At 39.7% G+C, this 14,956-nt stretch overlaps 1 protein-coding gene across 1 annotated transcript; it reads left to right on the forward strand.

The window, feature by feature from the left end:
• The first annotated feature begins 1,468 nt into the window (after positions 1 to 1,468).
• Positions 1,469 to 6,180, forward strand: LOC133730642 (uncharacterized). Its single transcript, XM_062158194.1, has 2 exons — positions 1,469 to 1,494; positions 5,589 to 6,180. Exons 1-2 carry the CDS (start codon positions 1,469 to 1,471, stop codon positions 6,178 to 6,180), a joined length of 618 nt encoding a protein of 205 aa, XP_062014178.1.
• Positions 6,181 to 14,956: the final 8,776 nt, after the last annotated feature.

Raw genomic sequence — 14,956 nt, forward strand, 5'->3', positions numbered from 1 at the left:
TAATCTTCTTTTTCGTTGGTTGTTCGTCCTTGTCGTCATTAGACTCTTGTCTTTTTTGCTCATTTGACTTCTTGTCTGCACATAAAACCTTTGTGTTGTTTCTCTGTCGTCATCCTCTTCTTTTTCTTCTACTTCTTCTTCTTCTTCCTCTGTTTCTTCTCCTTCTTCTTCTACTTGTACTTCTTCTTCTACTTCTTCTTCTTCTTCTTCCTCTGTTTCTTCTCCTTCTTCTTCTACTTCTTCGTCACTACTAGAAGTTTCTTCTTTTCTTCATGACGACTTCCTAGACTTTATCTCTGCCATCCTTTGCCGAAGTGTTTTTCTTGTGAGCTTTGTGTTTCGTCCTTATTTTCTTTAGAGATGCAGCTGGCTTGTGGTCGTTTGGTTCTTGCCATTCTGCTCATAAAGGAAAAAAGAAAAATTCATTATAGCACATCCACAGTTCAACTACTGAACCCTATTAAACATCTATTATCCCAAATCAAAAGCCTTTATTGGGGGCCAATAGACATGTATTGGCCCCCAATAGACATATATGATCCCCAAACAGAAGCTTCTATTGGGGCAATAGACCTCTATTGGCCCCCAATAGAGGCTTCTGTTGTGGGCCAATAGACGTCTACTGCCCCAATAAAAGCTTCTGTTTTGGGGCAATAGAATAGACGTCTACTGCCCCAATAGACATCTATTGCCCCAAAACAGAAGCTTCTATTGGGGCAATAGACCTCTATTGGCCCCCAATAGAGGCTTCTGTTGTGGGCCAATAGACGTCTACTGCCCCAATAAAAGCTTATGTTTTGGGGCAATAGAATAGACGTCTACTGCCCCAATAGACATCTATTGCCCCAAAACAAAAGCTTTTATTGGGGCAGTAGACGTCTATTGGCCCACAACAGAAGCCTCTATTGGGGGCTAATAGACGTCTATTGGCCCCCAATAAAGGCTGCTGTTGTGGGCCAATAGACGTCTATTGCCCCAATAGACATCTATTGCCCCAAAACAGAAGCTTCTATTGAGGCAGTAGACGTCTATTGGCCCACAACAGAAGCCTCTACTGGGGGCCAATAGACTTCTATTGCCCCAGTAGACGTCTTTTATCCCAAAACAGAAGCTTCTATTGGTGCAATAGACATGTATTGTCCCCCAGTAGAGGATTCTGTTGTGGACCAATAGACGTCTACTGCCCCAATAGAAGCTTCTATTTTGGGGCAGTAGACGTCTATTGTCCCGCTATACACATCTGTGCTTAATGACCCCCAATAGACACCTATTGGGGCAGTAAGGGTCTATTAACCTGCAATTATCTCACAATACATGTCCATTTTCATATTTTGCAATTTTTGTTCCCCGGTTAACATAAAACATGAATTTGTAACAGATTTGAAACTGAAACCCTAGATTTTTCATATTTTGAAACATGAAAATCCTATTCTTCTCATTTACCCACTCGATTAACCAAACCTAGGCTATGAACAAGTTCAATCTCACAGAAAGGTAAAGAATCTGAAACGGAAAAGAGATTTTCACTCACTTTCTACAATACCGACGCCGGAGAATGTTGAATCGCCGCCTGAGTTGGTCTAGATAGCAGAGTTGGTGGAGCAACTGAGAATCGAGAGCGAGATTCGGAGACCAAGAGTCTCAACCCAGAATCGAGAGCGAGAGCGAGAGCAAAATGATCAAAGGAAGTTTTTTTGAAACTGAAAAATGGTGGAAACGGAACCGCCTTAATGGGTTTGGTGGGTTAGTAGGTAAAATGGTCTTTTTCATGCACGTTTGGGTTAGTGGGAACAACTTTTTCTGTGATGCCCCGGAAATTCGTATTTATTTTCCGAGGATTTTCCGGAATTTAATTAGTGGTTGTTGGAAGGTTTCGTGGCTCGTGGACGGAGCGGAAGTGTTTCGGACGAATTTTTATTTGAAAATGATGACTTTAGGGGGGTTGAAAAGGTTGACTTTTGATACGTTGAGATTCTCCGGAAACTTCCTTCACGAAAGTTGTAGAGCGCGTCGATACAAGTTCGTGGACATGCGGAACGCGGAAATCGGAGTTCAAATGAGAAAGTTATGACCAGCGGAAGAAGTTTCCGTTTTAGTATAAATAGAAGTTTCCCGAAAGAGAAACGTACTATTTTCATTTGGTTTCCTCTTCCTGAAACCCTCAGTTTTTCTCTCTCGACTGATACCTTCGGTATCTGGGTTTTTCGACTGACCCGACCCGAACCCGGTATTCCGACCCGGTCGGAACTCCATTCTCCGGCGACCTCCGGCCTTGAAATCTGCACAGAACGGTTCGCCTCCCTTGTGCGGTCGTCTCTGTGGCAGCCTCTAGCGACGATTCACGGCGGAGGAGGTGCAGACGTAGGTTTTCCGACCCGACCGGAAAACGCAGCTCCGGCGACGGCAAGGCTTCGGGCCAGGCTTGGGGAGCTCAGAGCAGCCTCCTTGATCGATCTATGGTGTTTGTTTCGATCGATTTACGTGGAAATCGGTTCAACTCATATTGGATTACTGTTCACGGCTTGTGAGGTAGTGTTCGATCCCTTATGGTTGTTTTCTGACTTCGAGCTAGTTATGAGATTTCACAAGCATGCTTAGATGAAGAACTTTGATGTTGGGAGTTTTTTGAAATATTGAGTTTTGGCCGGCGGCGGTGCGCCACTGTCTGTGGTTTTGCCTCGATTGGCGCCACTTTGGGAATTTTGGTTCGATTTAGGGTTTCGAACGTTATTCCTTGTGATTCGTTGACTGAATCAGAGCTGTGCTTCCTTAGGTACTTGACAAAGTATTTTGGACGGTTGTTTTGGGGATTGGCTGCTTTGTTCTTGGTTGAAGACGCAGCGGGAGTTTCGAGGTGAGTAATCTCACAAGGTTCATTTACGAACGGAATACCTTTATCGTTTTAAGCGTTATTTAGTAACTGTAAACTATAGTTGGTATTAGTAGGCATTCCTGAGCGGATGACTACGTATATATATATTTACGTGAAATATATATGTTTTGGTGGGTTGTGGATTTATGAAAACAATAGGCATGAATGATGCGTTTTATTGTTTTGGGTTGTGGCTTTTGGAAAACAAATGATTGTGGAAATGTTGATTTCGATTTGTTTTGAAAAGCGTTGAGTTTTGGGAAAAGTGTTGAGATTTGTGTATGAAAACAATATGCATGAAATGATGCTTTTTATTGTTTTGTGGCTTTTCGGAAAACAATGATTATGGAAATGTTGATTTCGATTGTTTTCAGAAGCGTTGAGATTTGTGTAATGTTTTTGAGTCCTGTGCGACTGCTTTAATGATTTGCTCCAAGGGACAGTGCGGCCCGAGGATCGAAGGTCTATGACCTTGGGCAGAATATCTAATAATCACGTCTTTGGCCGGACGAGTGGTTACGTTTCAGTTAGAGCTCTAGTCTGTCTTCCATATAGGTAATTCATGGGGTAACGGGAATTGGTTATTGATAACTCATGACATTACGTGTTTTTAGGGAACAAGGTGTGAGTTGCTTCCTTATTAACGGTTTTTAAGGGGACAAGGTGCAAGTTGTTTTCCTTATTAACGATTTGGTACGATTGATAGAAATCAATGTGTGAGTTGCTTTCTATGGTACGATTTGGTACGATTGATAGAATTCAAGGTGTGAGTTGTTTTCTATGTTATATTTGATAGAAATCAAGGTGTGAGTTGCTTTCTATGGTACGATTTGGTACGATTGATAGAATTCAAGGTGTGAGTTGTTTTCTATGTTATATTTGATAGAAACCAAGGAGTGTGTTGTTTTCTATGTTTCGTTTTAAAAGAAACCAAGGTGTGAGTTGCTTTCTTTTATTTCGATTTGAATGGGAATTAAAGTGTGAGTTGTTCTCCTTTATATCGTGTTTTAAGGGATCAAAGTGTGATTTGGTTTCTCGATTGAAATGTGATTTGTGTGGGTTTATCCCGTGATTTGTTTATTGATTTAAACGTGATTTGTGTGAGTTGTTTCCTCGATCGAAACATGCGGGCTTTTATCCCGTAGTTTTGTGCGAGTTGTTTTGAGTTACTCATACGGGCTTGCAAAAGCTTACCGGGTTTGTTGTGTGACAACCCGATGCACCATTCCAACGGTGTAGGGGTTAATCCTGCAGAGTAGGATAATCGGGGCTGAAGCCGAGGTAGCTTGTTGGCAACAGAACAGGTAGGAAGCAAATTTGATTTGGCTTTGCCATTGTTATGACTTCCGCTATGTAGTAAACTCTGAGGAGCTTTTACGTTTTATCTTGTTGTTGACAATTTAATTCGTAAGCTTATGTAATATATGACTCTGTGGGCGGGTCAATATTGACATAGTGGGTTCAGGGCATCAATATGTATGTTGTATAAAGGGAAAAAGTTTTCCAGGTATTTGGTATTGATGGCTGAACGTTCACGCATGTATAATTATGGGGTTATATATCGATTTTTAATTGTGTTAAAAATCAGGGGCGTGACATTTTCTTTCTGGTGTAAGTGGGCTAAAATTGCCTATTATTGGGGCTGATGGTCACGGACCCATTATATTAATATCAGATTTTTATTATATATTTTTATATTATTATCTCAACTTGATGAATGATTATGGAGAGCACGTGAAGTACTCATCTTTTATTTTTGTTTTTTTTTTCTCTGATGGGATTGTTTGAGAGGAACGTGCTCCCACCAGTCCCACGTTTGACTTTCTTATAATATTATATAATATTTATTTTCCCCAAATCTTCTTGACATCAGTAGTAGAACCGGATACAATTAAGGATTCCTATTTCTTTATTACTTACATTACTTACAGATTTTCAAGTTCAATAGGAAAACGATTAAAAAAAATTCTTTTAGATCAATAACATGTGTATATATATATATATATATATATCATTGCGTAACAATTCTCAATCAATTTTTTTGTGAAGAGTACTGCTGTAGGTCGCTTCTTTTTGTTCTCACTACTCTTCTATTCTTCATTCAATGCAAATATGTTAAGATACTTTAAAAGAAAAGAAAATTCTGGTGCAGAGGAGTCATCGGGTATAAATATCTCATTGGAGTCATCCCCTGCAAAAAAAAAACAAAGAAGAATGATAGTAATTCAGAGAAGCCTTGTCCCGAATTTAATGAAAAATATCCTTCTGATCCTGGAAATCGTCCTCCAATTTCAAGCTATCATCCTAATGTTCAAGATGAAGTACGCAGATATTATCTACAAAAAGGTCCTTGTCAACCTAGAGCTCACGAGTTTCCTATCAGAGAATTTGGGAGAAAGAAAAGAAGATTTGTTAAAGAGTGGTTTGATGATTTTCCTACTTGGTTAGAGTACAGCATAAAAAACGATGCTGCATATTGTCTATGTTGTTATCTTTTTAAACAAGGAGGTGTGACGGATTTAAGAACTGGAAGAAGAAGAGTATAGTATATGGTCATGTTGGAGGGCCAAACAGAACCCATAACAAGGCTCAGACAAACTGTGAAGCGTTACTAAATCAAAAACAACAGATTGAAACCATATTGTCAAATCATACAAGCCAAGATCGGATTGACTATAGGATTCGCTTAAGTGCATCAATCGGTGTTGTTAATTAGAATTCTTTTGAAGCAAGGACTTCCATTTCGTGGGCATGATGAATCTGAAAATTCAAATAATCGAGGAAACTTTATTGAAATTTTGGAATGGTTATGTGGTTATAATGAAGATATAAAAGCTGTCACATTGAAAAATGCTCCTGAAAATTTGAAGTTAACATCACCTGATATTCAGAAGGACATTGTAAGTGCTATTTCAGTTGAAATTGTCAATACAATTGCTAGTGAACTTGGTGATTCTTTATTTGCCATTCTTGTTGATGAATCTCGAGATATGCCCTCAAAGGAGCAAATGGCCATTGTATTACGATATGTGGATGATGGAAAGGTGATTGAGCATTTTGTGGGTATTGAGCATGTTACGAATACCAATGCTATCACACTGAAGGAAGCTATTGATGATTTTTTAAGTAGACATGGATTAAGCATTTCAAGACTACGATGTCAAGGATATGACGGAGCAAGTAATATGAGAGGTGAGCTAAATGATTTGAAAACACTTATTTTGAATGAAAATAAATGTGCCTTTTATGTGCATTGTTTTGCTCATCAACTACAATTAGCTTTGGTAGCAGTGGCCAAGAATCACTAGAAAACATGGTGTTGACATATTAGAAGCACTAGAAAACAATGAGTTTTCAAGTGGTCAAGGCTTGAATTAGGAAACTAGTGTGAAGCGAACTAGTGATACATGATGGAGCTCTCATTATGATACGTTAATTAGCTTGGCTAGAATGTTCAAATCTGTGATAGCTGTACTCGAGGTTGTCAGAATGGATGGAACAAGTTCTGAACAAAAGCTAGAAGCAAGGGTTTTATTGGATTATATGCGATCATATGAATTCATTTTCTGTCTACACTTGATGAGAAATGTGTTGGATGAGAAATGTGTTGGGAATCACAAATGATTTGTCAAAAGCATTGCAAAAGAAAGATCAAGATATTGTGAATGCTATGAACTTGGTTACTGTATGCAAGGAACGATTGCAGGCAATGAGAGAGGATGGTTGGGATTCTTTATTCACACAAATTACAGTTTTTTATGAGAAACATTCTATTAAAGTTCTAAACATGGATGAATGCTATGCAGCTCAAGGGAAATCAAAGAGCAATGCTCAAGTGATCACAAACTTGCATCATTATCGTGTTCAGTTATTTTATACTGTTATTGATAATCAACTTCAAGAGTTGGATAATCGTTTCAATGAGAAGAATACTGAGTTGCTTCTTTGTATGTCATGTTTAAACCCGAGAAATTCATTCTCAGCTTTTGACAAAGAAAAGTTGATAAAGCTGGCCCAATATTATCCTCAGGATTTTTCTGCACATGATCTAGAGGTACTGGATGATCAACTTGAAAATTACATTGTAGACATGCGCTCCAACATTGAGTTTTCTGAATTGAAGGGAATTACTGATCTTGCACAAAAGATGGTTCAGACCAAAAAAGATGTGACATATCCACTGGTGTACTTGCTTTTGACATTAGCATTGATTTTACCAGTTGCAACTGCAAGTGTAGAGAGAGTATTTTCTACTATGAATATTGTGAAGACTCGTTTACGTAGTCGAATGGGTGACGAGTTTATGAATGATTGCTTGATTTTATATATTGAGAAAGACATTTTTACTAGTATAGATGATGAGACTATCATGCAACGATTTCAAAATATGAAATCTCGTCAAGGACAATTACCATTGTAATAGATAGAAATTACATTTAAAGATTTTGTGTGTTTATATATATATATATATATATAATTTTTTTTTCTTTTTTGTGCCCCAGTACAGTAAACTGTAAACCTAAATTCCTGGCTCCACCACTACGTATATGTATATAAACGGTTATATGCACTGCAAGTTAATTGATTGTCTCTATTAACATTATAAGTGCAGAGACAAAAATATCTATCTACAGTGCATAGACCAAGTGCCAAGTATGTTATGTATCATGCTGTACTCACAATTTATTATGCGTAGAACAGAAACATGCATGCGGCGCGCAAGGCTTTACGTATACCTCAATGAGCAGATAGCTTAAGAGGTAAGGGAGCTCAGTAGATATCATGTGACTAATAGGTGGCACTAAACCAGTCATGCTGTTTCACATATAAGCACATGGTGTGCAGCTAGAATTCCAATTCATGCTTATCAATAAAGATAGGATAAGTACAGAGCATCAGGAGACTTAGCTTGTTGACTGTTTTGACGGGACAGAAAATTCGAAAGCCGAAGCTTGAAGCCATGATTGAAGGGAGGTGCTCAGATGAACGTCGGTTGATTAATTGAAGGAGAGCACAGCTTGATAGCCAACCCAATTTCCCAGGTACCCAAGAGTGAAGTTGGATGAATAACGCGAGTTTAAATGACTGGAGCTAATGAGCATCCGCTGAACGCTGTGCCATGAGCGTGCATTAAGGCTGCGTCGTGATTCCGGATTTGCATTCGGCCGAGAAGGAAAAGCAGAGCTGGCGTTGCGTTGCTTGGGCTGGCGCTGTGGGACTGGGCCGTTACGCTAGCGTTGGTGGCATGCTTGAAGCTTGATGCGAGGACCTGACGACGATCTGCTGGCAGTGCCCCTATGCACTTGTGTTTGTACCGCTAGCGCTGGCTGGCGCTCGTCTTAGAAGAGCAATGATGGATGAGCATGAGTTCATCATGGGCAGGTGATGATGACGCTGAACGTTGGCGGATCACAGTTGTTGCGCAGCAGTTGCTGCTTGACGGTGCAGTTTGGCTGGCTGTTGCCGCTTGGCGGTGCAACGTGGCGGTTGGCGGAGAGTTGGCCAGTGGGTTGGTGGAGGATGGCGAGCAGAGGTTGTCCATCGGAGGATGGCTAGCGGTGGAGGTTGTTCATCGGAAGATGGGTAGCGGTGGAGGTTGTCCAGCGGAAGATGGGTAGCGGTAGAGATTGTCCAGCGGAAGATGTTGACACTGACGGGGCTCGTCATGGGTTGAGCGGAAGCTCAAGGTCGTCAGAAGTTCTTGGGACAATTGATGGCTGGCGCTGACGCTGACGAGGCTGTCATGTTTGAGCGGAAGCTCGATCACCATGGGGCTGCCGCTGAAGCGATTCTTCTTGGGTGCGCGTCTTTAACGCTAACCAAATGTTTGCCCGGAGCTCATCATGGATGAGCCTGTGATTGGCGGATGCAAGTGAACGTTGTATACGTCTCGTGCAAAAAGTAAGATCTTGGAATGCAAATGAGGACTACCGGCGCTGGCGGTAAGATGTGACTGACGCTTTGGGGAAGTCTATGCCTATTTGATCACTTGCCCTCATGGGTGCCCAGAGCAATTACAAATCTTTTTTTTTTTTGTTACCGCTAAGTAAGTTGCCGCCATCCACTAAGTGAGTTGCTGCTAAGGATCCGCTAAGTGAGTTGTTGCCAAGGATGGGATTGGGCAATTTTTTTGTTTTTTTTTTTGATACCGCCAAGGAGGGGATGGAATTAAATTCATTTTGACTTGAAACTTTGCACGTGAACTAGGCTAGGCATAAGTTGCCAAGAAATGCAAGCTTGACGGTGAAGCTGAAAGAAGATTGAGTGACTATCAAAGAAGATTGGTGCCCAGTGAGCGACCACAGTAGATAACTCAAATAGGAAAAGAACAAAGAAAATATAGGAGCTGTCACGTTTCTTGAATGTTAGCTCTAAAACCTTGGCTGGTGGAGATGGCATGTGTTAACGTTAGAACCGAAGGCTCTAGTTAGCTTTGGAGAGAGAGAGAGAGTAAATGAGACACGAGAAGTATAGTGGTTCTACGGCTTAGTTTGGGATTGCTTTTGGGGTTGCTTTTGGCACTAAAAGTGCTTTTACAAATTAGCTGGGCTGTTTGGTAAAACCTCTACAATCAGCTTCCATCTGGAAGCGCTTCCTTGAACCGCTGAAATCAAGAAGCTCCATTTCGTAGCTTTTCATATCTGCTTCTGCGGGAATCAAGTTGAAAACGCGGAAGAGTTAATGAAATTTATGATATTGGCGAAATTGTCCTTCTGGTTTTTCTTGTTTCTTCTTTCACGTCCACATCCTTTGCTCTCTCACTTCTTCTTCTCTCAGACGCTTTCCCATTCATGGTTCCTCATTCACAAATTTCTACGCACATCTTGTTGAAATTTTGTTACCTCCCTATTTCACCCCATTGTCATGGCGCCTCAAGATAAGCCCATTTGAGTCAACTTTAGCCTTCACGCCGGCCATCCTAAACCCTCTCCTGCAGGTCAAAGAAAACAGATCATTGTTGTTGACAAGAACACTCCCGACTGTCAAACTTTAACTTCAATCATGATCACATTCGACAGTTCATCAAACAGGTCCTTCAATGCTTTCCTCTTTACTCCTTTTATTATCTGAAACTTTTGTCTTGGGAGATGATCTTACTGACGGTTTTTTTTTTTTTTTTTACTTTTCTCTCTCAGGTCTCATGGGTGTTTAAAAGGGGGTCGCTCTGACGATGAATATTGTCGCTACCTTGAGAACATGTTAGATTACCCTAATGTTATGGAGACAAGTGTCCCTCGTGCTTCAAGGGGAGACATTGGCCCTAGTAGGCCCTGGCATTAAAGTGTGAGCATTGACAGGGTCAAGAGCCCGGAATCCCACTGCCTCAGAGCTCTTCAAGAATAATCTTTCGTCTTGCAAGATTCTCTTGAGCATACCATGTCAAAGGTTTGTAGGCTGAAGGTAGAGGTCTGTGACTTGTCTGCAGAAGTTCACCGCTCAAGGGATCACGCTAAGCATTTGAAGATCGTGCTTCGCGAGTGCTATAGGTGGGAGAGATTTTTTGATGAGGTTTGGGTTCAAAGCCACAAAGACGGCTACCATGATGCCGTGATCGAATACCATTAGCGCATGATAATGAATTTCCCAAAGATTGATCAATCTTTTATGCCGTATTATATGGGTCCTCACGGCGCTCCACGGTTTTGAAGCCTTAAAGCCATTCGCACTATACCTTGTCTTACTTTTTATGTTTATATAATAAAGTCGCGTGGGAGGCGACTGCTAAATTTCCTTTTTTTTTTACCAATTGTGGCTCTGATTGTACTCTTTGACGTTTCAATAATATATGCTTTTCAATTTTAAACATATCAGTTATCCTTGTAAATACAGACAAACCTTTCCAAATTCTGACTTCTTTGACGCTGACCGCGGGTCTCCATGGCCTCGACGACGGTCTCTACGACCGTGACAACTGATCCCTGGGACCGTGACGTTGGTCTCTATGACCAAGATGACTATTTTTTTAGCCTTCTTTTTTGTCTCTTCATCCTTGAAACTACCATCCTTGGACTGCCTTCCTTTGATCCAAAGTGTGGCCCTATCAACTTCTTCATCAGCCTACAAAGTAAAACAATTAATTAGCCAGCTTTGTTATGTTATAAATTAAACATATATAGGGTATAAAACATTATTTACATACCATATCTTCCTCCAACCCTACATATCCCTTAAGAGACAGTCTATGAGGATATAAATACTTTTTGCATCTTTCTTGTTGTGTAGCACGCTTTTCCTGCAAAAATCGGCATTCAATTTAACATCAATTTTATATTACAAATGCAAGTTAGAACTACAACTACATTAAACTAGTGATATGTTGCTTTCATACCAAAAATGACGGCGTTATCCGGGATTTGACAAATTGAGTCCAATGATCTGCATTTATGAAAGGATAATCATCTGGATCAAGGATACTTCAACGCTTCAGGGTCATCCAGATAGGTAGTCTATGTAGTTTGAAGTTAGTTGAGACTTGAATTCCCTTCACTTTGTTGCAGTAGAGTCCATTACCATTTCTTATTTTCAGGATCAAGCAAAAATGGAATCTGTGTACATTTCACAGCTAAGTATCAGTAATAAGGTTCATCTACTAATATATAAATGGAAACTACATAAATTTAATGAAATAGACAAACTGCATGATGAATAAAAGTAAGGGAAAATTATTGGTCCTTTCCTGAACTATTAGGGCGTCGACAGTTCAGTCCCTGTTATCTCAATTTTAACAAATTAATCCTCAGACATTCAAATCTCACACAATCTTGTCCTTCCGTTAATTGTCCATCCAAATTGGCTATTAACTGGGTGACGTGGAAACTTGGATACGCCATGTGGCGCCACCTCGGACTGTAAAATGTCGTGAAGACCCATTACTGTAGTCTTCGATCTGTTCTAAATCGTAACCTAGTTCGTAATCTCCCAAAAAACCCTAAAATTTGAAATCTTGTAATCTCCGGAGCGCTAGCCTCTGTAATCCCACACAACCCATCAGCCCGATGCCATTCAAAATCATTTAATTGAGCACCAATTAAAGGAATCCTCAAGCAACTAGGGAAGGTTTTCAAAGCATTGTTGAAGAAGGAAACTAGGGCTGCACTTCTCCTATATATATTGAGCTTCTGCACACGTTGAGGACGACCACGCCTTTCACCTTCTCTTCTATCTCTCTTTCTTATTCATCCACCATCATCTTTTTCTTCTTTTTCTCTATTTGTTTTATTTTGGTTTTCAAAACAATGTGTAACTAACATTCTTTTTGCTAGGGGCGAGGTTTGAAGCCCCAATTATGTAGAACATATGTTTGTTTAAATCTAGTTTCTTGATATTTGGTGTGAATTGGTTGTTTATTTCTGCTTGATTGAAAACTTTTATGTGTTTATGTTATTTGGGTCGACACTTAGGATATATGCATGTAATTGGAGCTAGGTTTAGAAAATAATTCACCTAATCGTCTTGTTTTCTAATCCACAAGTATGCAAGGCTTTGGACAAAAGCTGATGTTTTAAACAACTAGAAGAGCATGCTAGGTAGGCGTTCCACACTAGACTGCAACTCTATAATCAATCGTTTCCATGAGATCTTAATGCTTCAAATATGTTGACACTATATGTGTTGTTGATAGGATAGTGTTCTATACCTTGATTGCATGTTTGATAGGCTTAGCTATTGTGCGTTCACGTAGACTAAGTAATTAGGGAAACTTTAATAAGGGACATGATCTGCTCCGACTTGTTTCTTGGTTGGTTTATGTTCACACCTTAGTAATTGAAACTAGGTTAACTTAACATTGTTCGAAAGTAATTCGTGGTGGATTTCCAAGTCTCTAACATGTTCTCCATCTTATTTTCTCAAAATCAAAAATCAAATTCGTTTTCCTTTTATTTTCTCTTTTATTTTCATTAAAAAACCAAAAACCCCAAAATATTGTTCTTGCTTAGGATTGCAGAGCCCCTTTCTATCCCCTTCTGTTTCCTGCATATTTTTCTCTCTTTTCTAGTATTTGACGTTTTTGTTTTGTTTAGTTTCAGATTTTATTTGTTTGATTTTTGTTTTAGTTAGTTTAAATTAGTTTGTTTTTATTTTGTGTGATTAATTTGTTACCCTCAATCCCCGGCTTGAACAATCATTGCTTACTCTATATTGCTAACGACTACATCTTGCAGGGTTAAGTTGAGCGCTTAATTTTAGCGTATCAGGTAACAATACACTCTCTCTTTTCCTTGATTTTGTATGTACTGCTACTATGGTCTAAAGTATACTTATAATGCAATGTTGTGTGTCTCCAGAAAAAGAAAGCTGCCTTAAAGGCATCAAGGTTGGAAGCAAACAAGTCTGCCCCAAAGAGATCAAGGCCTGTAGAAGCTTCATCTACCCAGCAAAGTTCAAGGCCTGTACAAGGTAGATCTGCCCCAACAAGTTCAAGGTCTGTACAAGGTTCCAATGCATCAACCAAGAAGGCTGCAACACCATCAAGGTCCTCTCAAAGGGTTAGACATAACTCAGGTAAAGGAGCTGGAAAATAGTTGTACATATGGGATCTAATATTAGCTAGCCAAGCAAAACATTTTAGGCATCCTGTTTTTGGGCAACCTTGTGCTGTGTCACTTTGTTACTAGCTCTAATCTTTTGATAAGATGATTAGAGCTAAATTTAACTCCAAACATATTAGTACTTGAACAATTGGGGGATGTAATGCTCTAACGTTTGTTTTTGGCAAGTTAGAGCTTTGTTCAATGGCTTGCTAATGTTGACGATACAATGTATTTTTTGGTTTATTACGAATGTAGGTGAATGTTTGTTTCGAACTTTTTCCTTCCATTTATGCTTCAAAATTGTGGATGCTTCAATTTACAGAAATATTACTCCATCTGTGAATATGGAGGGAAATATGATCTCAATTTTGGATGGATTTTTATCTTCTTTTAATGAAGAAGAGGGAACATAAAGAATAGGGGGTGACCTCTTGATTTTTCCATTGACATGGCATGCATTCAGTTGAGTTGGCATGGAAAAAACTGCCATGTCACCCAGTTAACGGCCAATTTGGACGGACAGTTAACGGAAGGACTAGATTGTGTGAGATTTGAATGTCTGAGGATTAATTTGTTAACATTGAGATAACATAGACTGAACTATCGACGCCCTAATAGTTCGGGGGGGGACCAATAATTTTCCCTAAAAGTAATAAACTCAACAAGTTTGTACCTGAACACGTGACCAGATTTTGTTTTTCTCCTCAACAGTTGCCCGTCTCCAGCTTTCTCTTATAATTAGTACCTTCATATACCTTCGAAAGAATACATCCACCGAAAACAAAGTGGACCGTTAAATAGATCATTATGTTAAAGAACGAAGGGAAGAAACACTTCTCAAGCTCGCACAAAGTTTCTACCAGATCACCTTGAATTTTTGGAAGCCTTGAAACATCTATAGTTTTACTACAGATTTCACTAAAAAACATGCAAAGCCGGATCACAACAACTCTAACCGATTTTTCCAGCACACCTCAAATTGCAACCAGGAGTAGCTGTTGCATTAAGGCATGACAATCATGGGATTTCAGTCCAGTCAGCCTTAAATCCTCCATATCCTCCATTGAAACAAGTCAGGAAATGTTCAAAGAATAGTTTTCAGGAACCTTCATGCCATGAAAACAGCCACATATACATCTTTCTCATCTACTATTAGGTTCCAGCTTGCCAGTGGCAAGCGTTTCTTTTTCAGACCATCTAAATTAGGCTGCAATCCTAATCTTATACCCAATTCCACCAAATCTAGCTGACTCTTTAGTCCACCCTTAGTTTTTTCAGGAATGTTCAACAACATCCCTATTAGATTATCACACACTTTTTTTTTCAATGTGCATGACATTAAGGCAATGCCTAACAGGGAGATACTTTCAATATTCAAGCTGAAAAAATATCGACTTCTTCTTCCAACAAGGCCTCATTTGATCCTCAGCACCCTTATAAGCAGGAGGATGATTTTTCTTCCCATAAGGCCAATGTGGAACTTCCTCCCCCAACCTTCTCAATAATTCCTCTCCAGTCAACGGCACCGGAGCTGCTACATGTTCTAGGCGGT

Source organism: Rosa rugosa, chromosome 2 (genome assembly GCF_958449725.1).
Source record: "Rosa rugosa chromosome 2, drRosRugo1.1, whole genome shotgun sequence".
Lineage (NCBI taxonomy): Eukaryota > Viridiplantae > Streptophyta > Magnoliopsida > Rosales > Rosaceae > Rosa > Rosa rugosa.

Coding starts and splice junctions, on each gene's coding strand:
- LOC133730642 (XM_062158194.1), top strand. CDS start 1,469: ATGAACAAGTTCAATCTCACAGAAAG. Junction 1,495..5,588: donor AAGTTCAATCTCACAGAAAG/GTAAAGAATCTG, acceptor GTTGTTAATTAG/AATTCTTTTGAAGCAAGGAC.